The 27,438-nt window shown below is 47.2% G+C and overlaps 1 protein-coding gene and 1 pseudogene across 1 annotated transcript; one reads left to right on the top strand and one right to left on the bottom strand.

Moving 5' to 3' along the window:
* The first annotated feature begins 20,147 nt into the window (after nt 1–20,147).
* Nucleotides 20,148–23,703, top strand: LOC136549506 (vesicle-associated membrane protein 721-like; annotated as a pseudogene).
* A 2,644-nt stretch (nt 23,704–26,347) lies between these two features.
* LOC136551086 (uncharacterized) lies at nt 26,348–27,107 on the bottom strand. The gene has a single exon (XM_066542670.1). The coding sequence runs from the start codon at nt 26,979–26,981 to the stop codon at nt 26,646–26,648; it is 336 nt and encodes a 111-aa protein (XP_066398767.1). The 5' UTR covers nt 26,982–27,107; the 3' UTR covers nt 26,348–26,645.
* Between the last annotated feature and the right edge of the window lie 331 nt (nt 27,108–27,438).

The raw sequence follows: 27,438 nt of genomic DNA on the forward strand, positions 1-27,438 counted from the left end.
AGTCGCGCTTGTGGGTTTACTGGGTCGGACGTCCGTGTTGCCGTGGGCCGGCGACGGTACGTCCAACTATCAAGATGCCTCTTCTAATTGGTTGTTTAATAAAAAAAAATGTTCGGACGTCTTCTTCACTCCTCATCGGAACTCTTTTCTCGTTGGCATCGACCGTATCTGTCGCGGCGTTTTCGACCTCCGCGCACCATGGCAGCCTCGGCTCCTGCTTTGCCGCGCTGCCCCGTTGCTTCTGCTCCTCTTCCGCGCACACCGCCAGCCACTCCCGATGCTGCTCCCGGTGCTTCTCCTGCTTCGTGTGCCCGCCCTGCTCCTCCTGACACTACTCCTGCTCCTGTTCCGCACGCGTCGCCCCGCTGCTCCTGCCGCTGTCTTCCCCGCCTGATGATACCAACAGGCACCGTCAGCGTAAGGAGAAGCGTCGGGCCCTGGCGTGAAAGCCCTCTGGCCTGTCTCCTGCTACGGCTACGGCTGCGGCGCTAGCGCCCTGATGCAGATGGCGGAGGAGGCAGCACCGAGATACGATGCATGTTGCAATTGTATAATCAAATCTTTCATTTGTATTAGAGATATGTTGCAATTGTTTTATACGGATGTTGTTAAAGTAGATCGGGATGTTGCAAAAGTGGATCGGGATGTTGCATATGTTGCAATATTGTACACATACGTTGCAAGCGTATGTCCCCAATGTTTTATCTGTTCTTTCAGACTCATGTTGCAAGTGTGTTTATCTTAATGCTGCATATGTTTCACACATATGTTGCAAGCGCTTTATCTACATGTTGCATATGTTAGCAATGGGTTTTAAGTGTTTTTTTGCAAGTGTTTCAGATGCATGTTTCAATTATTTCATCAGTCTTCGAACGTATGTTGCAAGTGTTGCATCTGGATGTTTCAAAAGTAGATCGGGTGTTGCATATGTGATGGGACTAGGGGTTGTTCCTGATCTTTTGGTGAGTGTGGATAAACTCGATTTGGGGTGAATTCGACGTTGGTTGTCCGACTACAACGACCACAAGGTTGCTGCGCCTTAGCAACAGGTACACCGGCTCCGATTGTGATGTTCTTGCCGTGCCAAGAACACCAAGAACCTGCAAGCAACCGAGAACAAGCAAGAACAAGATGAACAAGCAAATAACTCACGGATTTAAGCCAAAGGCTGAATCTGAATCACAAGTTAGGGTCTTGAAACAAGCAAATCGAGTGGTCTAGCCAACACACGCGTTTACAAGGAAGAAGCAGCAGCTATCTTGCATCTAAACAAAACCCACCCTCATTCTGATGGCTGCTGGCTCTATTTATAAGGAGGAGAGCACAAGGGGGAGTGGGAAACCCTAATCTGGGCGTCCCTCAAAGGGTTGTAGTTAGTACAAGGCCCAGGCCCAAACTGTAGGTCTCTACATCCTTTGGCTTGCTGCACACAGCTTCGGTAGATTCTGATAGTGGGGTTGGACCCATGTGAAAGAGGACGACGCGCTCTTTCCAACAAGTCAAAAACCAGCTTCATTGGATCTCGTATCAAGGAGTTATGGTACTTTTAATAGAGTGTCCCCTGCTGTCTCGAGATGAGCTGTGCGCCCCATTAATGATGATTCCCACTTGTTCGGCTGCTCCATCCTCATCATGGGGTCTAAACATGAGGCAATGGAGTCTTGACCAATATTCCTAAGAATAAGACAATCATCACCATGATTTAGTAGCATCCAATTCTGAGACGAGTTTGTATGAACAGCGAGGAACGACTTTACCTGATAATTAAGTTGTCGTGCTCGAGCTCTTGTCATCGGACCTTGTTGTGCAGCAGGTGTGGTTGTATCAATGGAAGGGATGTCCTCATCATCCTTCCCTTCTTGCATTTGAGTCGTCCTCGACTCTAGTTCATCCTCTTCTCCCAAATATGGCTTCAAATCTGCAATGTTAAATGTGGGGCTAACCCCAAAAGCTGCAGGTAGCTCAAGTTTGTACGCATTATCATTAATCCTTTCTAACACTTTAAAAGGACCATCGGCTCTAGGCAGCAACTTAGACTTTCACAAATCAGGGAACCTATCTTTTCTCAAATGGAGCCAAACTAGATCACCAGGTTCAAAAATGACATGTTTCTTCCCTTTGCTACCAGCTAGTTTATACTTTGCATTCATGCACTCTATTTTCTTTTTAGTGGTTTCATGCAATTTTAAGATCAGTTCAGCACGTTGTTTAGCATCAAAGTTCACTCGCTCCGAGGTCGGAAGAGGTAACAAATCAATAGGAGCACGTGGCACAAACCCATAAACTATCTCAAAAGGGCTTTTCTTAGTGGTAGAATACTGTGAACGATTATAAGCAAACTCAACATGAGGCAAGCACTCTTCCCACATTTTTATGTTCTTTTTCAAAACAGCCCTAAGCAATGTAGATAAGGTTCTATTGACAACCTCAGTTTGTCCATCAGTTTGGGGATGACAAATAGTGGAAAATAAAAGCTTAGTCCCTAGCTTAGCCCACAAAGTTCTCCAAAAATGACTAAGAAATTTTGCATCCCGATCAGAAACAATGGTGTTAGGCACACCGTGCAATCGAACAATCTCACGAAAGAACAAATCAGCAACATGTGTAGCATCATCGCTCTTATGACATGATATGAAATGTGCCATTTTAGAAAATCTATCCACAACAACAAACACACTATCCCTCCCCTTCTTTGTTCTAGGCAGTCCTAAAACAAAGTCCATTAAAATATCTTCCCATGGTGCACTTGGAACAGGAAGAGGCATGTATAAACCATGAGGATTAAGGCGTGACTTAGCTTTCTAGCATGTTGTGCAGTGAGCAACGAACCTCTCCACGTCTCTCCTCATCTTGGGCCAAAAGAAATGACCAGCAAGGATGTCCTCTGTCTTTTTCACACCAAAATGTCCCATGAGTCCTCCTCCATGCACTTCCTGCAACAATAACAAACGCACGGAGCTAGCTGGAATGCATAGCTTATTGGCTCTAAAGACAAACCCGTCGGTGAGGACGAATCTGTTCCATGTTTTCCCCTCTTGGCAATTCAGCAATACATCTTTGAAATCATTGTCATGTGCATATTGTTCCTTAATAGTTTCCAAACCAAAGATTTTAAAGTCAAGTTGTGAAAGCATGGTGTAACGTCTAAACAAAGCATCAGCAATTATATTTTCCTTCCCCTTTTTGTGTTTGATGACATAAGGAAAGGACTCGATGAATTCAACCCACTTGGCATGTCTACGGTTTAGTTTTGCTTGACTACGGATGTGTTTCAATGATTCATGATCAGAATGTATGATAAACTCTTTGGGCCACAAATAATGCTGCCATGTTTCCAAAGTCTGAACTAGAGCAAGCAATTCCTTATCATAAGTAGAATAGTTCAAGCTAGGGCCACTCAACTTTTCACTAAAATACGCCACAGGTTTTCCCTCTTGTAACAGCACACCACCCAACCTAATTCCACTAGCATCACATTCAAGCTCAAAGGTTTTGTTGAAATCAGGAAGTTGGAGTAAAGGTGCATGAGTTAACTTATCTTTGAGCGTGTTGAAAGCATCCTATTGGGCTGCAGCCCAAGTGAAGGTTGCACCCTTCTTGGTGAGTTCATGCAGCGGGGCTGCAATGGTGCTGAAGTCCTTCACAAATCGACGGTAAAAACCAGCAAGTCCTAGAAAACTCCGCACTTGTGTGACCGTGCAGGGAACAGGCCAGCTGTGTATGGCCTCAACCTTGGCTTGATCAACTTTGATTCCCTGCGGTGTCACATCATATCCAAGAAAAGAGACTCAATCTGTGCAAAAGGTGTACTTCTCAAGATTGCCAAACAAGTGTGCATCCCGAAGAGCATTGAAAATGGCACGCAAATGATCAAGATGTTCCTCTAATGATCTACTATATATCAAGGTGTCATCAAAGTATACCACTACAAATCTGCCAATAAAAGAGCGTAAAACCTCGTTCATTAATCTCATGAAAGTGCTGGGTGCATTAGTCAATCCAAAGGGCATGACAAGCCATTCATATAAACCAAACTTAGTTTTAAACGCTGTTTTCCATTCATCTCCTAGCTTCATACGAATCTGGTGGTAACCACTACGCAAATCAATTTTAGAGAACACAATTGAGCCACTCAATTCATCAAGCATATCATCTAACCTTGGAATAGGATGACGATATCTGATTGTGATGTTGTTTATCGCTCTACAATCAATACACATGCGCCATGATCCATCCTTCTTAGGAACTAAAAGCACGGGAACGGCACAAGGGCTAAGAGACTCACGCACATAACCTTTGTTGAGCAATTCTTGTACTTGTCTCTGAATCTCTTTTGTCTCATCCGGGTTGGTCCTATACGGCGCACGATTAGGCAAGGAAGCCCCAGGGATGAGGTCAATCTGGTGTTCAATCCCTCGAATTGGTGGCAGCCCTGGTGGTACCTCCTTTGGAAAAACATCGGCATACTCCTACAAAAGATTAGTGATAGTAGGAGGCAAAGAAATAGATGTATCTTCGAGTGAAAATAAAATTTCTTTGCAAACCAAAGTATAGCAAACAATAGTACTAGCATCAATCTCATCCAAATCAGATTTGGTGGCAAAGTAACAAGAGCCTTTCAGCTTGATCTCATTTTTATTATGGTGAACAGATTTGCTAGACTTCTTCTTATGTTTCTCAAGTTCATTAGCGACAATCTGATTTTCACTAGCAACAGCCTGATTCTTAAGTTTGCTAGATCTAGCAAGTTCATCTCTTAGAATAGACTCAGGGGACATGGGGTGCAACACAATCTTCTTGTCATTACGCACAAAAGAGTATTGATTTGTTTTACCAGAGTGCAAGGAATCTTTATCAAACTGCCATGGTCTACCTAACAACATAGAGCATGCTTGCATAGGCACAACATCGCAGTCAATGGAATCATGATAAGAACCAATGGCAAACTTTACCCTTACCAATCGGGTTACCTTCACCTTGCCGCTGCTGTTAAGCCACTGAATGTAGTAAGGCTGCGGGTGTGGTTTTGTGCTCAATGAAAGCTTCTCCACCATTTCAGCACTTGCCAAGTTATTGTAGCTTCCTCCATCTATGATCACACGGCAAGAGCGTTCCTTGATTACACACTTGGTTTGAAACAAAGTGTGGCGCTGATTTTGTTCAGCCCTCTCCATTTGGGCACTTAGCACCCGCTGCACCATGAGGCTCTCATAGTGCTCAGTAGCTTCAGCCCTAATGTGCTCTTCGTCTTGTTGGAAATCATCTCCTTCCGCTACATTGTTAGCAGCAAGCAAAGCATATGTTTCTTCATCAAAATCACTAGCAGAGGAATACCCACCATCAGCTCACACAATCATCACACGTGTGCTTGGGCAGTCCTTGCGTATGTGGCCATATCCTTTGCAGCGTAGGCACTGAATATCCCTTGTTCTCCCCGTGGATACCACCGAGGATGAACTCTTGGTAGATGTAGCCGTTGCTCCTCTAGTTGGTTCACTTGGGCATGGTACAGAATTTGTTGTAGAGGAGCGTGGCTTGATGGTCGAGGAAGATTGTGGGGGTGCACGCGTTGACGGTGCAGCAGCATTGGAGGGTGTCCATGGGCTAGCACGACCTGCAGGAATGTTAGCCCTCATGCTAGCTCGTCATCCCTGCACTTCTCGTTCAGCTTTACAAGCAAGGTGAAATAAACGATTGACAGAATTATATTCCTTATAAGCTAGAATGTCCTGAATCTCCCGGTTCAGCCCACCCATAAATCTAGCTATGGCACCATCCTCATTTTCCTCTAGCCCGCAATGAAGCATACCCATTTATAGCTCTTGATAGTACTCTTCTACAGATTTGGATCCTTGCCTCAATTGTTGCAACTTATGTAAAAGATCACGGGCATAATAAGAAGGAATAAATCTGGCCCGCATGACCCATTTCAAAGCATCCCAAGTTGGTGTGTTATTTGGGTTCTTATGATGGTATTCAGACCACCAAACAGAGGCAAAGTCAGTAAACTCACTAGTTACAGCCCTAACACGTTTGTCCTCAGGGAAATCATGGCAAGTAAATTTCTGATCAACAGCTAATTCCCAACTAAGGTATATATCAGGATTATACCTCCCATCAAAAGTAGGTATGGTGAATTTAATCTTGCCAAATGAGTCATCGGCACGTACCTCTTGCCGTGGTCGGCGAGGACCTGTCTCATGGCGGTGGCGATGTTGTTCGATGCGTCGATGACCATTCAGCTCCTCATCAAGCTCAGTGTCTGCTACATATTCTTCTTCATCATGACCAGCAGCACTGCCCATGGTGTTGTTGTTGTTGTGATTGCGTCGTTCGAAACCATCATAGCGATTCTGTTCCATCCTCTCCAATCGCTCCAAGACACCTACAAGAGATGTATTAACAGAACCAAGAGTGCCTTCCAAGGAAGCCAACTTGGTGTTGGTCTCAATCTGAGCCGTCTCCAATTGACCAAGGCGCTCATTGGTGACACGAACATCCTCATCAAGGTGTTCAGCATGGAGCCTCACTTTGCGTTCAAAGTGTTGCAGCAAGGCTTTTGATCGAGGTGATTGTGGAGGGGTCCTTTCACCTTCTCCTGCCATGGTTAGTATGTAGCAAGGGAATCACAAGAAAATATGTCCTACCAACTAACTGAATTAGGTGGCAACAATTTTCATTCTCTCAGCATGTGCAACCGAGTTCTTACATGTCCTTACCTTGCTATGCAGATGGTGTTGGCGACGACAAGAACAACACAAGTAGTAGCAAGTAGAACCCTGTGATGTTGTAGATAATTTATGGAGCTGTAGGTGGCTTAAAAAAATCAAGGTACAACTGGAACCACGTTAGTCAATGCAAGTTGAATAAGTGTTCAAAGATAGTATCATGCTAGTCCTAGGCTAACCCGTGCTAGAGACGCGAGCCTAGACACAAATGTTGTCACCGGACAGTAGCAAACAATGGAAATGATGAGAGTAAATAGCATCAACTTAACCCTTCTTTTTTTCTTTCTTTCTTTCTTTCCTCCTTTTCCTTTCTTTTTCTTTTCTATTTTCTTTTATTTTCTTTTCTTTTCTTTTCGACAAGTAGCGCACAAACTGAACTTTTGCAATATGATTATAACAAGAATGCAACAAGTAGCATAGACTTTCTTTTACTAGGGATAAGGATTGCAACAAGTAGTACAAATATGCAATTTGAACTCTCTTATTTTCAAAATTGAGTGTACTCAGATTTGCACCAAAAGGACAGGTGCATAAGGTAGTGTTTGTGTAGGCGTGGCTAAAGGTGATGGTGGTGAGGGTTTCAGTGAAAAGGTGGAGAGAGCAGCGGTGCTTTTGGTGGTGGTGGTGGTGGTATTGGTGGAGATTGCAGCGGCTAAAGTGGGGGGGGAAGGCAACAGCGGATTGTGTGGTGACTAAAACGTGACAAGAACTCGAAACTCTAAAGGATTAGAACCTAAGAACCAGCACTTGACACCACGATGTAAAGCACAAACTCAACAAGCAAAGAACTAAGCAGATCAGCAAGGCTCAAACTTGTGTTTGGAATTTCAGTTCTATCCTATTTTTATATTTCTGGACTATAGGTAAAGTAATGAACGGTAAATCACTCACCAAAGAACCTTGCTCTGATTACCACATGATGGGACTAGGGGTTGTTCCTGATCTTTTGGTGAGTGTGGATAAACTCGATTTGGGGTGGATTTGACGTTGGCTGTCCGACTACAACGACCACAAGGTTGCTGCGCCTTAGCAACAGGTACACCGGCTCCGATTGTGATGTTCTTGCCGTGCCAAGAACACCAAGAACCTGCAAGCAACCGAGAACAAGCAAGAACAAGATGAACAAGCAAATAACTCACGGATTTAAGCCAAAGGCTGAATCTGAATCACAAGTTGGGGTCTTGAAACAAGCAAATCGGGTGGTCTAGCCGACACACGTGTTTACAAGGAAGAAGCAGCAGCTATCTTGCATCTAAACAAAACCCACCCTCATTCTGATGGCTGCTGGCTCTATTTATAAGGAGGAGAGCACAAGGGGGAGTGGGAAACCCTAATCTGGGCGTCCCTCAAAGGGTTGTAGTTAGTACAAGGCCCAGGCCCAAACTGTAGGTCTCTACATCCTTTGGCTTGCTGCACACAGCTTCGGTAGATTCTGATAGTGGGGTTGGACCCATGTGAAAGAGGACGACGCGCTCTTTCCAACAAGTCAAAAACCAGCTTCATTGGATCTCGTATCAAGGAGTTATGGTACTTTTGATGGAGTGTCCCCTGCTGTCTCGAGATGAGCTGTGCGCCCCATTAATGATGATTCCCACTTGTTCGGCTGCTCCATCCTCATCATGGGGTCTAAACATGAGGCAATGGAGTCTTGACCAACATTCCTAAGAATAAGACAATCATCACCATGATTTAGTAGCATCCAATTCTGAGACGAGTTTGTATGAACAGCGAGGAACGACTTTACCTGATAATTAAGTTGTCGTGCTCGAGCTCTTGTCATCGGACCTTGTTGTGCAGTAGGTGTGGTTGTATCAATGGAAGGGATGTCCTCATCAATATGGGATGCGTGTGGAAAGCAGAAAGGGGTGTTAGCAGTCCCATGGGCGTAGGCCCCAAGTGGGCGCGTGAAAAGTAGGCACGGGCGGGGAGGGGGGCACGGAGTGCTAGTGCGCGCTGAGGAAACGAATCGGTTCGGTCCACGGTACCGTCCAATGAAATCCTATCCCATCGGACATCCTAACGCCAACAGTTTATTCATGAAAATTGGTGATCAAGGTGTGCTCGGTAGAGACAAAATAAAACTATTTGTCAAAAGATTGTTGAACCTCTACCAAATGAAAGGGTGTAATCCTATTAAACGGTTCAAAAGATAGAACCAACAACGTGTTCGAACTTCTACCAAAAATTAGTTACCTACTCATGTCCCTAGATCATCCGAACACAAAATACGCAAATGTAGAAAAAAAAGACTCCCTTCATCATGTAATACAGTGCATTCTAGCATTCAAAATTTGTCCTCAAATATAATACATTCTAGAAGACAAAATCTAATTTTACATTAAATACTTTCCATTTATCAACCAATCACCATTAATCATGTTGATAATAACGTCTGATTAGAAAATAAAATAAGGGTTCATGGGTCTTTTATGTTCTCTCTTAACTTATCTTAAAATTCCTAGAATGCACTATATTACAGGACAGAGGGAGTATGTTGTATGTCTGGCGAGAACGCCACCGGGTTCATAAACCCAGGGTCCCTCATGGATCGACTTCCCAGCAAAGGCTCGGCCCAGCAGACAACGTTGCAAACAACGCGCAAACTCCTAGGCTGACCCAAATACCTAAAACGACAGGCCAGAAGGGCGATCCAATCTCTGGCCGGAAGACCTGGCCGTGGAGGAACAGCGCCCACTTCTGACCCCGGCTCGCCTCTCCGACCGGAAGGCCTCACTAAAGAGGAACAGCGCTCGCTTCCGACTCTAGCCCACCTTCGGACGACCTCTCCGACTGGAAGGCCTGGCCAAACCCCACTTCCGACTCCGACCCGCGTCTCCAACCAGGGATGCGTCGAACCCCTGCTTACAGCTCTTCTCCGACTGGCGCAATCAGAGCTGACTGGGACCAACCGACCGGGAACGCCCGCTCGGTATGGACTAGGAAACGAATGGAGAAAGTAAGGCAGGACACTCAAGTCAACCGCAATACCAAGGATCGTAGCCCTGTACACCTGCAGGACAATACCAACAAGGCATCTCGGAAGGGTACCCTACAACCTTCCTGGCATGTCAGAAACCCAAACAGTGTTGTGGGCGCCGATATTTACCCTACAGTATTGTAGGCGCCATCAACTCACATACTAGACAAACACGGTAAGCCCCCCCCCCCCCACATGCCTCTGGGCATGTATAGTGTTGTGGGCGCCGGCATTTACCCTACCAGGCGAACACGGTAAAACCCCTTGCATGCCTCTGGGCATCAACAGTGTAACAGGCACCGACATCTGTCATACACTCATACCAGAAGAAGACGATGCAACCTTCCACCTGCATCTGACATTAACAGTGTTATGGGTGCCTACAATCATCTTGTACCCGACGACGTGAGCAACAAGACTTAGCATACGTACAATCTCTCTCTTATAAGGCCGCCCCCTTCGTCTATAAAAGGGGATACGCTATCTCCCAACAGATAGATCGATCAGTTCACTCACACATAACAGCAGAACCACCAGGTTCAGACCTCGAGCACCCGTTCGAACACTTAGCACATAGCGGAGTTCCCGTCACTCTCGTCCCTTCAGACCAGAGTCCGACAGGACCTCTTGTACCCCCATCTTTCTCCTTCTCGTTTGTAACCTCACTGCAAACTTCGAGCACCTAGGCTCAGGAATAAAGTCACCGATCGACTCAAACTGGACGTATGGCACATTGTCTGAACCAGCATAAACCCTGTGTCATTGAGTGTTAGGCCACATCCGATCACAACGTACGGCAAAACTACAAATATTTACGTGTTGGTCATTTTCTGCACCGACACCATCCCTTCGTCCAATGAGCTAGGCATTGTCATCTACTTGTTGGATCATTCAGCTAAGAAGACCTAACTTTCTTTGGTAAAGATTTGATGGATAAATTTTCTTAGCCAGTCATCGCTTCAAACTCGTATGGCATTCATACTGATGGTAGATTGAGCCTAGCTGATGACTCTATATCGTGAGACTCCATGTTCACTTAGTGATTATGTACGGTTCGTGTTGGTTGTTTTCTTTTTCCAAATGATTTTATTTTCACCACTAAGAACAAAAAATTCAGATAATGTCCTTCGGGACTCTAATATTTCGAATCTTGGTGTGTTGTGATATACAACATAGCTTGGTTGTACATGTGAGCTTTGCTACGATGAGAAAACCGGATATCCAAAATTCTAAAATGGTCAAAGAACCCTATGGGATTTACCGGCATGGTCACAGCAAATAGATGTCTAGCCTCTTTGCGATTAATTCTAAAAAATATATCTTATGGCTAATTAACCTCTAAATTTGATTTGGTTCTTGAGGTTTCATTATTGTCTCCTCTCAATGACAAGTGTCGTGGCACGTCCTTAGAGCAGCTCCAGCGTTGTTCGAAAGCGAACCATGGGCTTCTCAAACCAAACCATTGACACTGTCAAACCGTTGTTGTCGGAGCACAAAAACGAACTCCATAGACGCGTTGAACAGAGGCCATAAAAGAATATGGCCCCGTTCGGATGGTGCAAAAGTTACTGTTTATGGCTGAAAGTTACTATTTACAATTGATTTCCTCTCATAAATTCCTCTAAATTTCTCCAAACGAACGGGGTCTCTATCTCGTACATGCGTGAGCCAGAGATGGGGAAACGACACATTCAAAGTCTTCCACGTTCGGATAGGAATATATTTTTGTAGTAGCCGATGGACTCCACAAAATTGATGTCTACACTGGGGCCGTCGAACGTACTCGTCCTTTCCGAACCATTCGGTTCGATATAGCATCGGAGGTGCTCTTATATTTCAAAGTAACTTAACAACTATGCCATATCCATCTTGTAAAAAAAACTATGACTTGGATACATTGTCCTTGGTACTCTTTGTACTGCAAATTTGAATCGGAGTATCTTTGAGGTCAAGTTCTTATATATTGGTAATTAAGCAAAATTTCATTACCATGTATTGATATTGTTCTTTTCTCTCTGTATATTCTCGGGCGGTGACGTATGGAGTATCATCTAGTAAGCTTCATTATAGAGCACGGCACACAGCAAAAAGGGTTTCACCTCTCCCCACGTCTTGAGTACAAAAAAAAAAACAAAAATAAATTTCCATTCATATGTGGGTTTACAGTATTCCTCATCAGTTGATTTTTTTTTTTGTGGGCTGGCTTGTCGCTGTGGTGAGAAATTATTCGGGCTTAGGGGACCCTTGTTAGGCCCATTACTACAAGCCACGCAAGTACTGGGCTGATGGGTCCACGAAAGAGTAGCCCCTATACAGGCCAAGCAGCAGCACCGGTGATTAACAAGGCCATGCATTCAGAACTTTTCAGATAAAACCAAGTAGCAGCTGAGCAGGTGCTCTACGACTGACCGAGTGTTTTTTTTTTTTTTTTGAAAACATGAGGTGACTGGGTGTGTGATTGTGCCCGACCGCTGAATCTGTTTTGTCATCATAGAATATATGGAGCGGTTCAGCAATTAGCACACATGCAAAATAGCATGCCCATGTGAGCACGTGATTTGGCACGGAGACAAAAGCCTAAGTGTGACTAGGGGGACATATTGAATCTCATCGTCGGCAGTCCTTCGAAAGATATTCCACGAAGGTAGATTGATCGGTAGAGAAGCGTGTGATCAAGAGCAAGAAGGCAACAGAGATACACGAGTTAGACAGGTTCATGCCGTCAATATGACGTAATACCCTACTCCTGTGGTCTGTTGGTTTGTATTAGCTATCGTATAATATTACGTGAGTTTGGAGGGGGTCCCTGCCCGCCTTATATAGTCCGGAGGGACAGGGTTATAAGTCGGTTAGATTTGAGAGATAACCGAAAAGTAATAACAGATTACATGAATCTTGGGATCATACGTATCCTAACAGATCTCGTAGTATTTTCAGGATATCTTCCCGATGTCTTGCGGGAGGTGCCGAGCAGAGTCGTGTCCCGCAAGACTTCGTCTTGTGGGCTGCGCGGCCTGGGCCGCCTCTGGGGGCGCAACCCATAAGGCCTGCCGTGGGTATCCGGGGTCGTACCCCCACAGCTAGTCCCCGAGCGTCTTGTACCTGTTGTGCAATACTGTCTTGAGCTTATCCAAGCATGTGCGAACAAAGCCGAGCAGTCAAACTCATGGTCCGACCACCGTGATGAGTTGTCGAGCAGCTGTGAGCAGTTGTCGAGCAGCGTGAACCGTCGCCGAGCAACGTGAACCGTAGCCGAGCAGTATAACCCAAGCACGGCTTGCCATAAGGGTGTAAAGAGCTCAAGTTCAGAATTAAAAATTTCTTCGTAGCGGACCAAGTGTGCCCACTTAGAGTCCGACCACGAGAAAAGAAGATAGTCTTCTTCAGCTTCAAGAGACGCGAAGTCTTCCAGAATAAAGCAAACACATTCACCGTGAGGTGAAGTGCGCCCACTTAGTCCCTGAGCTTGATAGTAGATGACGTAGTCATGTGGTGCCAGGGTCCAAAGTAGAAGAAAAATAGAAGACCAGACGAGCAGACAGCCAGTCCTCGGGCGTAGCCCTAAAAAGCACATTCACCGTAAGATGAAGTGCGCTCACTTAGTCCCCGAGCCTGACAGTAAGTGACATGGTCACGTGGTGTCAGGGTCAAAAATAGCAGTCAACTTAGAGAAAAATAGAATCACGGAGAAAACACCGGAGTAATGGTTGTACAGTAGTAATTACTGAGCCGTAACGGTTGACAGAGATGTCGGCGAATATTCGACGAGCCGTAACAAATTACGGAGATAAATCAGCGATACGAGTCGGGGCTGTGCGAAGACCCAGGTAACGGCCCACCTTTAGTTGCGGAGAATTCAGAAAAGCGTAAATCGCGGGAACGATTTCCCAAAAACCCTCGAATACAAAAAGGTGGGGGAGTGCTTTATAACTGCGCCGCCGCACCCCGCGCTCATACCTTTGCCCCTTTATCATTTCATCTTCCTCCTCAGCCATCGTATTTCCAGATTCACATCTACTCCTGCTTCCGCCGCCAAACCCTAACCAGATCTGAGAGATGGCGCTGAAGAAGTGAGCTACGAAATCGAAGAAGACGAGCCCCCAGAAGGCGAGTGCCAAAATCCGACGTGGCGAAGAGTGGGTGTTGTCGTGAATGGGAGAGGCGGAGCTCAACAGATTGGTGGAGGCGGGCGTTCTGCCTGACCATGTCACCGCCGAATGGTGGCTGGCCCTCGATGAGCCCTTCCCCATTCCTCATACCGACGAAATGGTGGTATTTGAGGATTATTTCTGGTACGGGTAGGGATTTCCTGTTCATCTATTACTGAGGGATCTGTTGGAGCTCTGGGTGGTTAGTCTGTGCAACCTTCACCTAAATACCATATTGCACATATCTATCTTCATCTATTTCTGTGAGGCATATCTCGGAATCCTTCCACACTTCAATCTCTTCCGTCACCTTTTCTGGCTGAAGAAGAGAGACGACGGTGGTTCCAAGGTGGTCGGCGAAGTGTATCATCAGCTGCGTGATGGAATGGCGGGGGAATACCTTACTGTTTCGCTAAGCACATCGCTGAAGGGGTGGAACACCAGGTGGTTCTACATGAAGCAGAGCCACCTTGCAGTCTGCTGCAACGCCGACCACATATCGGAGAGCCAGAAGAGCTGGTCGGAGACGTCAAGCAGCGCTGATATGGAGCAAGTGAGGGAGCTCCTTGGCTTAATAAAGGGCGTGAAGACCAACGGTGGATTAGTGGCGGTAAGCTTTATAGTGCGCCATATCTAGCCCTGCAAGGAGAGGGCCCACCCTGCCTTTGAGTTCAAGGGGGAGACCAACGGTACCTGGGAGAGGTCGGAGATGCTGTCGAGGGATGTTGTGCAGGAGTGGGCCACAGAGCTATTCGCTCCACTTGCCTCATTCAACTTGCTAGGGCAGACGAAACCCTTTCACTGCAAAAATCTGCCTCCTCATGTAAATATCTCAGTTGTGTGTTCCTAACGCTTTTTTATCTGTTGTCATTGCCGAGCAGTTGACTGATTTACTCATGCGAAGATCCATTCGTAGGAAAGAGCGGTGTACTTCTCGCGCGTGCCGAGGCGCGATTGGCCGAAGGGAGTAGACGCCCAGCCACCGCCGCAGCCTGAGGAGGAAATCGTCAGCATCTCGTTGGAGAGTCCATCCCCGGTGTCAGAGAAAATCCAGGGGAAGAGGGCTACGGCAGATGAGCCGGTCGAGAAGAAGAGAAAGATGGCGGGTGCCGCTCCCCTCAAGCCGAGCGGCATCTCGCTTAGTGGTGACTAGACCACTCAGACACGAAGAACCGCGGTGTTCGAGTGGTCGGATGACGACGACGTTCCAGTGGCTCCTCCACCAAGCACGAAGGGGCCTCCGCGCAGCACGCGTGTAGAGGAACAGTCAATGGGAGGGGAGGAAGTTCCCCAACAACAGGCGATGGGAGTCCCTGAGTAGCAGGCAAGGGGAGCCCCGGAGCGACAGGCGGAGGAAGTCCCCGAGCAGCAGGCGAGGGGAGCCCCAAAGTGGCGGGCGGAGGAAGTCCCTGAGCAGCAGGTAGGGATGAAAACGGTACGGATATTTTCCGACCGTATTCGAATCCGAATCCGTTTAGAGGGGTTGAGATCTGTCCGTATTCGAGTCCGGATATCCAACATCCGATACCGTATCCGTATTCGAATACTCAGATCGCATATTTATGATGTCGATATCCAATCGTATTCTATCCGACATAGTTGACACTATCTGTATTCAAATTTGAATCCGGACAGAAATATGAAAACAAATATAATATCGGTGATATCCGTCCGTATCTGATCCGTTTTCATCCCTAGCAGCAGGCGAGGGGAGCCCTGGGGCGGTGGGTGGGGGAACGGCCGACGACAGAGACCACGGGACCTCCACCTCAAGACGCAGGCGTCGACCCCAAGGCCGTGGCTAGGGGCTCGGGTAGGCAGCGCCGGTTCAAGAAATTGTACCGATAGGCCAAACCATAAGTATCCTTACCTTAAGAGTTATTTTGCCGTCATTCCTTAGTTTTTTTGGCGACTGACAAGCTGATCTGATGCAGTGCAAGACGTGCGAAGGATCCGACCCCGCTCGTCCAGACTATCGAGCAACCGAAGGCTGGACCTGGAGAGGAGGAGGTGGCGGTAGACCCCATTCCGGAGTCCCTGGGTGCTCGGTGGTCTGTGGAGGAGTCAACCGCTGCTACTGGTGAACTCGCCACGTCAGCCTACTGCCGCGCCACCAGGCATGGCGTGGCACAGACGTTTCGCCGCGCCATGGCAATAGGCGCGGCCAAAAGTACTAGTTTTGAAGAAAAAAACAGTGTTAAATTTAAAATTAATTTACAAAAAATGTTAAAAATAAAAAAAAATCCAGTAGGAAAGGTCCAAAGGAAAGGATGGGTTGCATTGATCGATCTCTTCCCACCAAATATTTTTCTCAAGGCGTATTCTGTGCTTTCCGATCCGGGGCACTGCTCAAATAAGCGCGGAGAAATGGCCACTGCCGCTATCCACGCCACATTGGTTGGCAAAGAGAGAGGCAATTGACGCCACTCATCAGTCTGAACTCAGAACCCACGATGACCGACGTGTTGCATCGCATATTCAGTTATTCACAGACATCATCAGAAAAGAAACAAGCGATGACCGTGACCCAGAACCAGAACAAAGAGAGGTTCAGTAGGGTGGCCTGGTGCGATGAGCGTCGGCGGGCGTGCGTCCGGTTCGTTTAGCTAATAAGCTATACTTTTCAAGTTAATAAACAATTTTTTTTTATAACAAATCAGTTAACGGTACATTCAATCCTGACTTATCAGCGAAACCAACGGGAGGACGGCTGGCTGGGGCGGAGCGCAGGAGCCGGAGCACGAGGGAGGGAGACGAGGCGTACGCCCCGTGCCGTCGCGATCCGGCGCGCGGTGTCGGTCGCGTTAGGCGGGCGTCCACGGGAAGCGTTTGCCCTTTTGCCCCACACCCCAGTACGTTGCTGTCGCTCGATCTTGGCCGCGCGGGAGGCCAGCAGCAGCGGGGGGATATGATGGATGTGGATCTTGCTGTCGCCTACAAGGAAGCGCGTCCTCCGTATGACTAGACAGTCACAGTCGAGTGCCCCCTCGGTCACGTCCGGAGACGGATAAATGGACGGTCGCAGTCGACGATTCCTAGCGCAGACGGCAACACGGGCCGCGAGTATTATTTCAAGGGGTCTTCTTATATTATTGGTGGGAAGATGTAGTGTAATTAGCGGCAAAGGTAAAATAAGGTGTGCCGGGAATGAGTCACATGTCATGGTGATCGACGAAGTACTTAGGTGGGTAGGTAACCCTGAACTCGCTCGTGCTGCCTGTATGCTCATCAACACCCACCAGACCCGACCAGGCCGCAGCGCTGGAGCCACCCGGGATATCGCGGCAACGCAAGGACCGGATCGGAAAAAACTGGCCGTCCTCTCTGTTTTTGCTGCCTTGCTGGTGACTGGTGAGCACCGATCCAGCACGGTCTACGCCTACGTTCCCTCGAGCGTCAGAATTAGCTTTATTTTTTCCCGGCGTGTTCGCTGGCTTTGAGTGCGACCCAACGCCCCGTACCTCTGTCTGTCCTTTGAACCACAGCCGGCCACGCACCTGGCTTTATTTGTTTGTTGGTGCAACAAGACGCAAAGGGCCAATGCATCTGCAGGGCCATTACCTTAGACCGTAGTGGTATATACTCCATATACTGTACACCCATACCTCCATTGCTTTGAGTTTCTTCCTAATATCGAATATCACATGCACTCGTATATATATAGTCATATATGGACCGAGCTGCATCCACAGAAAAGTCCCTTCTTTTGTCATGAACGAACACATAAGAGTGTTTCGACGACGTGGCTCTGCGAATTCCATTATTCAAGAAAACTCCTTCAAATGCGACATGCGACGGAGGGAGTATAATGCTAATAAAACTAGTTTTTTTTTTTTTGGGGGGGGGGGGGGGGGGGGGGGGGGGGGGGGACGAACAAAACTATGATACTTATTTGTTTTGGTAAATGCTAAAAACTTTTTTGTTTTGGTTTGACCGTCTTTTCTTTTTACATGTTCTTGTGATTTTTTTTTTATCTAGAAATGCAAATGATTGCAATCTCTTAAGTTGTAACCACTACATCTACTGATCTACCCATCCCGTGTGCACATATTATTTTGGGTTATTATATTTTTTTCTGCAAGGAACTGTAGGTGCCGATTCTTATTTGTTTTCCTCACACAACGTGCTTGCACAGTTGCACTAATAAATCACTACTATAGAAATTTTAATCGAGGCGGGCAAAAATGGTTAATGGAAGCGGGCATTGCAACCGCCTCCAATCAAAGGTCACGATTAATCGTGATTTAATGGAGGCGGTTGCCCTGCCCGCCTCGGCTAATCTATTAACAGAGGCAGGCGTATTAGGGTGCCCGCCTTCGTTAATCGTTTTTTTAAAAGCCCGGGCGAGCCCACAATCGAGCCCACCGCCGTCGCGTCCACGCTGCCGCATCTAGCTCGAGGCTCCCTACCGTGGCCGGATGTGGACCCGCTGTCACCGGATCGGGCCCTGCGATGGCAGAATCTGGACCCGCCGTCGTCGGAGAAGGACCGGGCGGCTACAGATTTGCACCGAGGAGAGAGGGACGAGTGAGGGAGACGAAGAGAGGGAGACGGGGAGAACTGATCTACCTCCGCCGCGCACCGCGCGGTAGGATGAGGGGGCCGGGGGCCGTGCGTCACGCTAGAGAGGAAGGAGGGGACCGTTGCTGTGCCGAAGGAGAGGGAAGAGGGAGCCGGGGCCACGACGCCGCCTAGATTCGGTCCCATGAGCCACCGCCGCCACCCTGCGCCCAGCACGTCGCCGACGCCGGTGGGGGCTGCCTTCGCGCCACCGAGAGAGGGAGAGAGAGAAGGGGCGAGTGAGGGAGGAGGGGCGGCACTGGGGCTCGGTCTCGCGAGGAGGGAGAGGGAGGGGCGCTCGGAGGAGACGACGGCTCGCGAGGAGGAAGGGAGAGGGAGGGGCTTAGTCCGAGAAAGAGAGAAGTGAGGAGAAACCCTAAGTCTCCTTGTATTTAAACTCGAAGACGGTTATTGGGCTCGTCTAGGCCTGTTGAGCCTCGGCCTTTTTGGAGGTGGGCATTATAGTGTGCCCACCTCCAGAAATTGTTTTATGGAGGCATGCATCTTTAGCCAACCGCCTCCGAAAATAGAATTTTTTTGGAGGCGGTTGCGCAACGGTGACCGCCTTCGTTAATGTATTAACGGAGGCGGTTGTTCAGTTATTGAATGGTTAACCGAGGTGGTCACGTCCGTTAAACATTAACCGAGGCGGACGCTCGGGAGGCTGGCCTAGCTAGGGATAACGGAGGCGGGCAAAAAAGGTGCCCGCCTCCGGTCAAAAAAGGACACAGTCACCTCAAAGGAATCCTATAGTAGTGAATTACAGAGCATCCGGAAGCAAAATAAAAAAGGAAAAAAAGAAAAGACTTTTTGAGTCAATGTTCTAGAAATAAGATTGCAGTCCTGATGCTACACTCACGATATCTTTGCCCCACTCAATTAAGGCTCTGTTTGGTTCCAGGGACTAGAGTCTAGAAACTAAAAGAGGGACTAAATAACATATTTGGTTTTAGGGACTAAAATGGACTAAATGGCTGAACAAAGACTAAAATATCCTTCTTTTTCCTTTTGACAGAGGTGAGGGAGGAGAGAGGGAGGGATAAGGGCTGTAAAGTTGGTCTATTAGTCATAAAAAGCCTCTCCTAAGGGGCTAGTAGACTAGAGACTAAAAATCCTTCTAGTAGTCACTCATATTTAGTTAAAAAGGACTAAAAGGAGCTAAAAATAGTCTCTAGTCTTTAATCTCAAGTAACCAAACAGGCCCTAAGGATCAATTGATTGTTGATGGAAATTCAGCCATGCTGATTTCTTCTAATTTTCCCTTTAAAAAGTTTTAAACGTGGTACCACACGTTCTTTCTTTCTCTTTCTGACAATTGTAAGTTTAGCTTCGCTTTGGTAACCTAACAATTTTCTACCATCTATTTCGTCTGGTGACTTTTTTTTACAAGTTCTAGAGATACGGATATACAGTATTCACATTGACATGAGTATTAACAAACAGCTGGAGGCTAACGGGCGTAACGGCTAATAAATAACCCATGCTCGTATACACACCACACACACTGAATACGCGTTAGACGTGGCAACAAAAAAAAAAAACATGGAGACGGATAAGCGTGAGGTGAGAAAAAATCATCTCATCTCACGAAATGAAAACGGGTCAAAGTAACCAGGGGCTTGCCCATAATACTACGACCCGCCGAGGACCAAGTCCCCAAAAAACACCCACCCCGTGGGCCGCCGTGTCCCCACCCACCCCTAATTCGATTCCTTCCTCCCCTTCTTTTCCTTTCCACACGCCCTCCCACGGCACCCCATTCCCAGACCCCTCCTCCCTCCTCCCCCTTCTCGACCACTCCGACGCCCCCCAGCGCCTTCCGGCGAGCTCCACCGGATCACTTGCGGCGGCGAAGAGCGGGAGGCTGAGTCCGTAGGCGGCGGAGAAGGAGGAGGTGAGCCGAGGCGATGGGGCAGCAGTCGCTGATCTACGCGTTCGTGGCGCGGGGCACCGTGGTGCTGGCCGAGTACACCGAGTTCACCGGCAACTTCACCACCATCGCCGCCCAGTGCCTGCAGAAGCTCCCCGCCAGCAACAACAAGTTCACCTACAACTGCGACGGCCACACCTTCAACTACCTCGTCGAGGACGGATTCAGTGAGTAGCCTGCTTCCCTCCCCCTCCCCGTCCGTCGCTCGCCCCGATCCGCCCTGTCCCGCGCGGATCTGCGCCGCCGCGGGCTCGATTCGGGGCTCGCCTCGCTTAGATCTCGCGGGGCTCGCCTCGATCCGTCGCCTGGTGGGGGTGGGGTCTCAGGCTCGGTCGATTCGAGGTGGTGTTAGGTGGGGTTAGATTCGACGGTTGCTTCGAGGCTAATCTGAGTGGAGCGGGCTGTTGCTTGACGCTCATCAATCGGAGCTGCTGTTTGGACTCCACTTTGAGTTGAGATGAGATGAGATGTGTTTTGGGGAGTTGCTGTAAATGGCTATTTTTAGGGGGATCACCTGCTCGGATATTTCTATCTATGGTTTGCATGGTGGGCAGCAGAAAATTTAGGCCCGTTGCATCTGCTGAGATGCGTTATGGATATAGCTTGTCTCGATCGTCCTTGACTTTAGGGAACCTTATCACAGATTCAGGGGGCTTCTCGATTTTGTGCGATTGGATTGCGTTCTTGTGCTTTCCGTGGGGGATGAAAGCACTGGCATATATCTCTCGGATGGAACTACGCGGGGTATATTGCTTCTGTTTCTAGTCATTGGAAGGGGTGGCCACTTTGCCGATTCAATTGGTGCTAGTTGGTTCCATGGTTGTGTAGCTAAATTTCGCTTTCATTTGTATCACATAAGAGGTTGCAGCATATTGTAGTATTATGCGATAATGGATGTTGTAATGTCAAGTTCTTAGTGCCTGATATGAGTTAGGCATCCATTTCAATAGATTGTGTTGTTCTAGAGCAAGTATACCAAGTTATTATGCAAGAGAAGTATGCTGCAAGTAACACTGTGTGAGTACATAATGGGGAGTTTGCATTGGCATTGTGACCTGTGAGTGGGTGCTAATCTTTAGAATACTTTGATTAACAGTGTTTCCGCATGTATTGGACAGCCTCAATATGACTGTGCTAATATAGAAGATCCATTATTTCCTTTTCTTGAAGTCATCTTTGGTTGACCTGAAGCAAATATAGCTATTTCTTTTTTACTTATCTATCCCTTGTGAAAGTTATTAGGTTAACGTGAAACGCAGGTTAATATATTTGAGCTTTAATGCTTACTTTATCAATGAGCCAATGCTCTAGAACATCTCGATGATAAATATTGTTTGCTTTTCTTCAGCGTATTGTGTAGTTGCTGTTGAATCAGTTGGGCGACAAATCCCCATAGCTTTCCTGGACAGAGTTAAGGAAGACTTCACCAAAAAATATGGAGGCGGGAAAGCAGCTACTGCCGCAGCAAACAGCTTGAACAGGGAGTTTGGGTGTGTACCCTTTGTTCTTTTTATATAATATTTAATCAATCATTTAGATCCCTTGACTTTCTTGACTAACATCTAATTGTTTTTACCATTAAAGATCGAAGCTTAAAGAGCACATGCAGTACTGTGTGGACCACCCTGAGGAGGTCAGCAAGCTTGCCAAGGTGAAGGCCCAAGTCTCAGAAGTCAAAGGAGTATGATGGAAAATATTGAGAAGGTACTATATTTAATCATCTGAAAAGATACACATATCTGCATTATAATGGAAAACATGGCACACCTCAAACATTATTCCTGATTCCATATTACTATTTTGATGCTCAGGTTCTTGACCGTGGTGAGAAGATTGAGCTGCTTGTTGACAAAACTGAAAATCTGCGTTCTCAGGTAACGGATTCCTTTATGATGCCTACATTAGCACATTTAATTTTGCAAGTGTGTAGATCCAAGAAAGCAACTCTTTTTATCTATAGAACATATGACTTTATGGTAGCGTTTAGGACAAATTGGCTATAGAAGTTAGCGTAGGTCTTTCACCCTGAGAAAAAAAATGTGTATAGCTTCTTGACCCTTAACGTTAAGTATATAATAAATTTAACTTGATATGCTGTAGAAGTCTGATATCTGCACTACTCAAATGCATCTAAAGTGCTAGTGACCTTGTTCGTTGAAATGTCATTACTGCATTGTAGGGATCGCGTAATTTGTTAAATAATTCTCACTAGAACAGGTATCATGTGTTTTATTATCAGTTGAAAGTTGAAACATGATGATTGGTTAAATTAACTGGTCAAAACATCATGCTGCGAAAACGCTGTCTTGAAGGTCAACAGATCCTTTAGTCTGAGCTAACATTTTTCTGTCGGACAACTAGCAAGCCATAAGCAATAGCTTCTAAGGTGAAGCGATCTTATGTTAGATGACTAGCATGCTGTTACATAGCAGAGACACTATATTATTATGCATCTATAGTTGATCACTTGATCTCTGGTTAAACTGACTGGTATAATTATTTCCACAGATTTGGTAGCTGACTAGCTGCTATGTCACTGGTTCATCGGTAGCATTAGTTGCACTATCTGCTTGCTTGAGGATAAGTTGCTAATTTTGTTTACTAACTAATGGTGGTTCTGATCTGGTCTATCTTCTAATGACCTCGTAAATATGTACTCTATAGTAATCTGGAGTTGCACATAGATGTTTAATGTTTTAGCCCAAACTCTTATACTACTGATGTGTGTGGGTTTACCCATTTATCTCGTACAATGAGCATTTGGCAGGTAAGGCCGAGAAATAGGGAAATAAATAACGATAAGAAAGAAAGCAGCTTCTTTAATTGCTAACTAGGATCTATTCAAACAAGCCAATCTGCATACATGTAACCTGTGATGAGAATTGAAAAACATTGTTTGCAGGCACAAGATTTTAGACAGCAGGGCACCAAGGTGCGGCGAAAGATGTGGCTCCAAAACATGAAGATCAAGCTGATCGTCCTGGGCATCATCATCGCGCTCATCCTCATCATCATCCTGTCGGTGTGCCACGGTTTCAAGTGCGGCAGCAAGTGAGGAGTGGGGGGTGGGACTTACAGATGGGCCGTGCCTGGCACAGACCATGTGGAGTTTTGCTCTTTTAGTCGTCGTGTTGAGTCCTGCGCTGATTATTCTTGGTGATCATCAGAGAGAGTTATTATTCCTGATGTCGGTGTTGATTGCTGTTGGTTGGTTGGGAATTGACTGGGTGAACCGGGTGAAAGGGGGGGTTGTGTCGTGTAATTTTGGATGCTACTATTGTGCATGTATAGCTTGTGTGCTACCCTGATCCATGCTGCTGCTACTCCTATATCAGTAGATGTTACTACGTTTGCTCCCCAGATTGCAGGCAATGTTTGACAATGCCCATTTTCCACCTGCGATATGTAAAAACGAACCGAGACCGTTTTGAGCACATGGACAGTTCCCAGTGGTGTCAGTCTGAATGCTATTTTGTGACGGCGGCGGCAGCACAGTTGCTTGCTGGCTGCGGACGTGAGGCCGGCCCCAACGCTACACAGCCTACACAGTGTCATGCAGCCTCAAGTAACACGTCTGCATTTATCCTCCACATCATACCGGATGGTAGCCTCGCCGTCTGTCATGATAGCTTGCAGAAGCGCGAGCGTTGCGAACGATAGCCTCTGCAACCAGCCAACCGTATTTTTCTTTCACATAAAATCAGCATTAGTCAACCAATTGTGGGCTCGCCGTCTGTCATGATAGCTTGCAGAAACTGCTGCATGCTTGGTGGGACCCAAAATAAAATACTCAGTATCTTCTTGCTTGCGCTGTGAGACTGTTTGCCTTGTCTCTTCCTCGTCTACATGGAATACAACTTCTGGTTGAGGCTGACGGTACTATTCGCCTGCGTTGGTCATGCCCTCAGGGTTGGAGTGGCTGTTGTGTGACGGATGGTTTCGGGTGGGTCAGCTAGGCGGCCACCTGCCACTGGAATCAGGATCAGCAGGGACATCAGCACGTTCGGGAGTCCGTAAACGATCGTGGATTATTTACTGCTGGCTGGTTTGGTGTGAGAGAAAAACACTATTCTCGGCTGAAAATTTACGATCGCTTACGAGCAAGCGAACATGCTAGGTCGGTGGGCTTTCGATGTAACGACCTCAGCAGGGACATCAGGAAATTTTTGGCCTTTGGTCATCTGTGGTTTCGAACAGCCATATGGTTGTGGCTGAACGTTACCCATGCCAAGAACTACCTTGTATTAGTGAGAGATGAGAGCCATACGGCCATACCTAGATCGCCAGATCGGAGAGCCGGAGAAGGATTTGGCAGGTGTGGCTGCGTTCGCTATACTACTCCGATCTGGCAAGGTCCAACTGGCTATGCAACTTCGGCGAGGACCTGAACCAGTGAGCTGGCCACAGACTGCACCTCGGTGGCCACGCTGCCTTTGACGAAGGGCAGGGCCCCACACGGCAGCCTGTGGGAGCCATGCGTGGGCCGAGCGAGATGTGTGTGAGACCCTTTTTCTTCTTCCCCGCGGGCCGCGAGACGAGAACACGCGCGCGGCGTGAGCTCCGCTGCAAAAGCGTTGTGGAGGTGAGGGGACATGCCGGTACGCGTCACGGGCTCGTCTTTCTTTGGTGACCCTTTCAGGTGCAACTGCAGTCGATCTAAAAAAAAGGTGCAATTGCAATCTGAAGCGCGCATGCATGCAGCACCACCGCTGTATACCACGCGAGACATTATTTTCGGTTTCCAATATGACACAAAGTCCTTCTTTTATAATCCGTCTTTTTAGCTTGTTTTTTTTAAGTCAGAACAGTGTTTTTCTCCTACAACAAATCAGCCGAAAACGTGTTTTGGCTTGTTTTTTCAGTGAAGCGAACGAGACCAAAATACAAAAAAGGAATCACTGCATGCAGGTTGATAAGACACCGATTCGGGTCACACATTATTATGGGCTAGATGGTCTAGAGGCCACAAACAGCCTAGCACAAAGCGAAGGGAGGTCTCAACGGCGAAGCCGACCAGCGGGTCGGCAAGACCGATTAGACACTAGTTCTTCGCCCGATATATCCATGAACGCCTTCCAAGAACAACCGTTGGGGAGACGTACGATGAGGGTGTTCTACATGTAGGACAACAAGGGGGTTGGAAGAGACGAGAGGTAAAAAATGGATATGGATAAATTGATAATAGATGGATCGTTTAGTTGGATATATCAATCGTCCGTGTACTCCATATTTTATATGGAGAAAGGGTGGTCTTGTCCCGTTGTAAAACAAATGTGGTACTATTTTTATGTTTTTTCATAGGGTTTTCTTTGGATTGGGCCAACACTAGCATGGACCGATTCTAAAATCAGCTTGGGCCCAATTTGAATGTCAACAATAATGTTGAATTATTGTTCGACACATTTGCCGTGAAAGTGCTTTCACAACATGTATTTGTTTCCATTTTAAATAGTATATATATACTAAAAAAAAACTCGATCTGCGGTGGCTAGACAGCCCCAGGTATTCCGGTTTAAGAAGATCTTCTCAAGCAGATTGAGAAGACCTCTAAACCCCTATCCTACCGTATCGACGTTCTAATTTGGAACGAGAGAGAATAAAGTCCAAGCACATAACGAAGAGCCAACCAATCCTAAAATATATTTTCATAACGCACTCATTTTGTATCATATACGCTTATGCTCTTTTATATACATTCTGTTAAATATAAAAAAATGATTTAATACAACTCTGAGAATTGATTTATTCGGAGAGGAAGAGAATAAACAAAGTAAGACCTCACTTGGTAGAGGTCCGAACGTCTTCGGCGTCTCCGTGCACCGTGGCGAAGAGCTGTTTTTTTTTTTGTCTTCACAAAATGAACTAGGACGATGAAGTCATTATTTTTGTCTTCACTAGTTCTTTATTTTGTGATTCAAAAGAAAGTTTACGGAGAGAGAAGGAGAACACAATTTAATTAACCCTAAGTCTCGAAAGAACGAGCAACCGGCTAAACATACAAAATGACAGTGGCGACGTTAGTTCAATGTGATGCTGATGATTTGGTGAACATACAAGTCACAGAGCGAAGGGTACAGTACAGGTCCAACATACATCTACGTACATCAGGGCACGACGACTCTCGACCGACGATCGACACGACCAAAACATTGACATGCATGTTCTACATTGTACAAAACATAATACACCGAGTACACTCTGACGACCCACACATGTATACACGTACGCGGCGTAGGTACACGTACGTATAGACAACTTATTACACGCGCACACGCACGCATCCCATCCACTCCACGCACGCCTTACGGGACGCCGCCTCCTCCTCCGCCACCGCCACTGCCACCGAGGCCGGCGCCGCCTCCGAACCCGCCGAACGGCCCTGCGCCGGCGACGGCCCCGCCGAACGGGCCGAACCCAGCGACGCCCCCGCCCAGCGGGCCGTGGACGCCGCCGAAGAGCCCGCCGCCGCTGGTCCGGCCGCCAAAAACGTCGGCGGTCTTGGCCTCGTCCACGGCGCCGGCGACCGCTGCGAAGGTAGCGGTGCTGGTGTCGCAGTCGCGGGGCATTGCTCTTGCCGCCGCCGATGCGACGGCGAGACAGAGCAGCAAGGAGGCGATGAAGCACCACTTTGCTGCCATTGGCCGCTCGCTAGCTAGATCTTCTCTTCGAGGTGGCTGAGGTGAGCACAGTGGTCAGTGCGTGTCTGGCCTGGTGGGTGTTCGACGGAACTTGATGGAGAACGATCGATGGTTTTTTAAAGGGGAGGAGAGGACAGGGACAGGTGAAGAGCAGTGGCACCGTGGCAACAATAAATGGCGCGTAAGCAGCTGGGTGCAGTTCAGCAGCTGCCATGGCGTAATAAATCGGGGACGAATTGAAGGGGTAGATAGATCCACGAGGGGGCTAGTTATTGCTAGAGGAGGGAATATTGCATCATATATTGCATAGGCAATTGGGGTCAATTTGATATACTGAAACGTAGCACTGTTTTAGAATTGCAATTTTTTTAAGGAACAGAGAGTATTTCACAGTCTTTTTTCAATAACCTAAGGACATGTTTGATCTATTAGCACTAAGAATTATCTAGCTAATAGC

Source organism: Miscanthus floridulus, chromosome 4, assembly GCF_019320115.1.
Source record: "Miscanthus floridulus cultivar M001 chromosome 4, ASM1932011v1, whole genome shotgun sequence".
Taxonomy (NCBI): Eukaryota; Viridiplantae; Streptophyta; class Magnoliopsida; order Poales; family Poaceae; genus Miscanthus; species Miscanthus floridulus.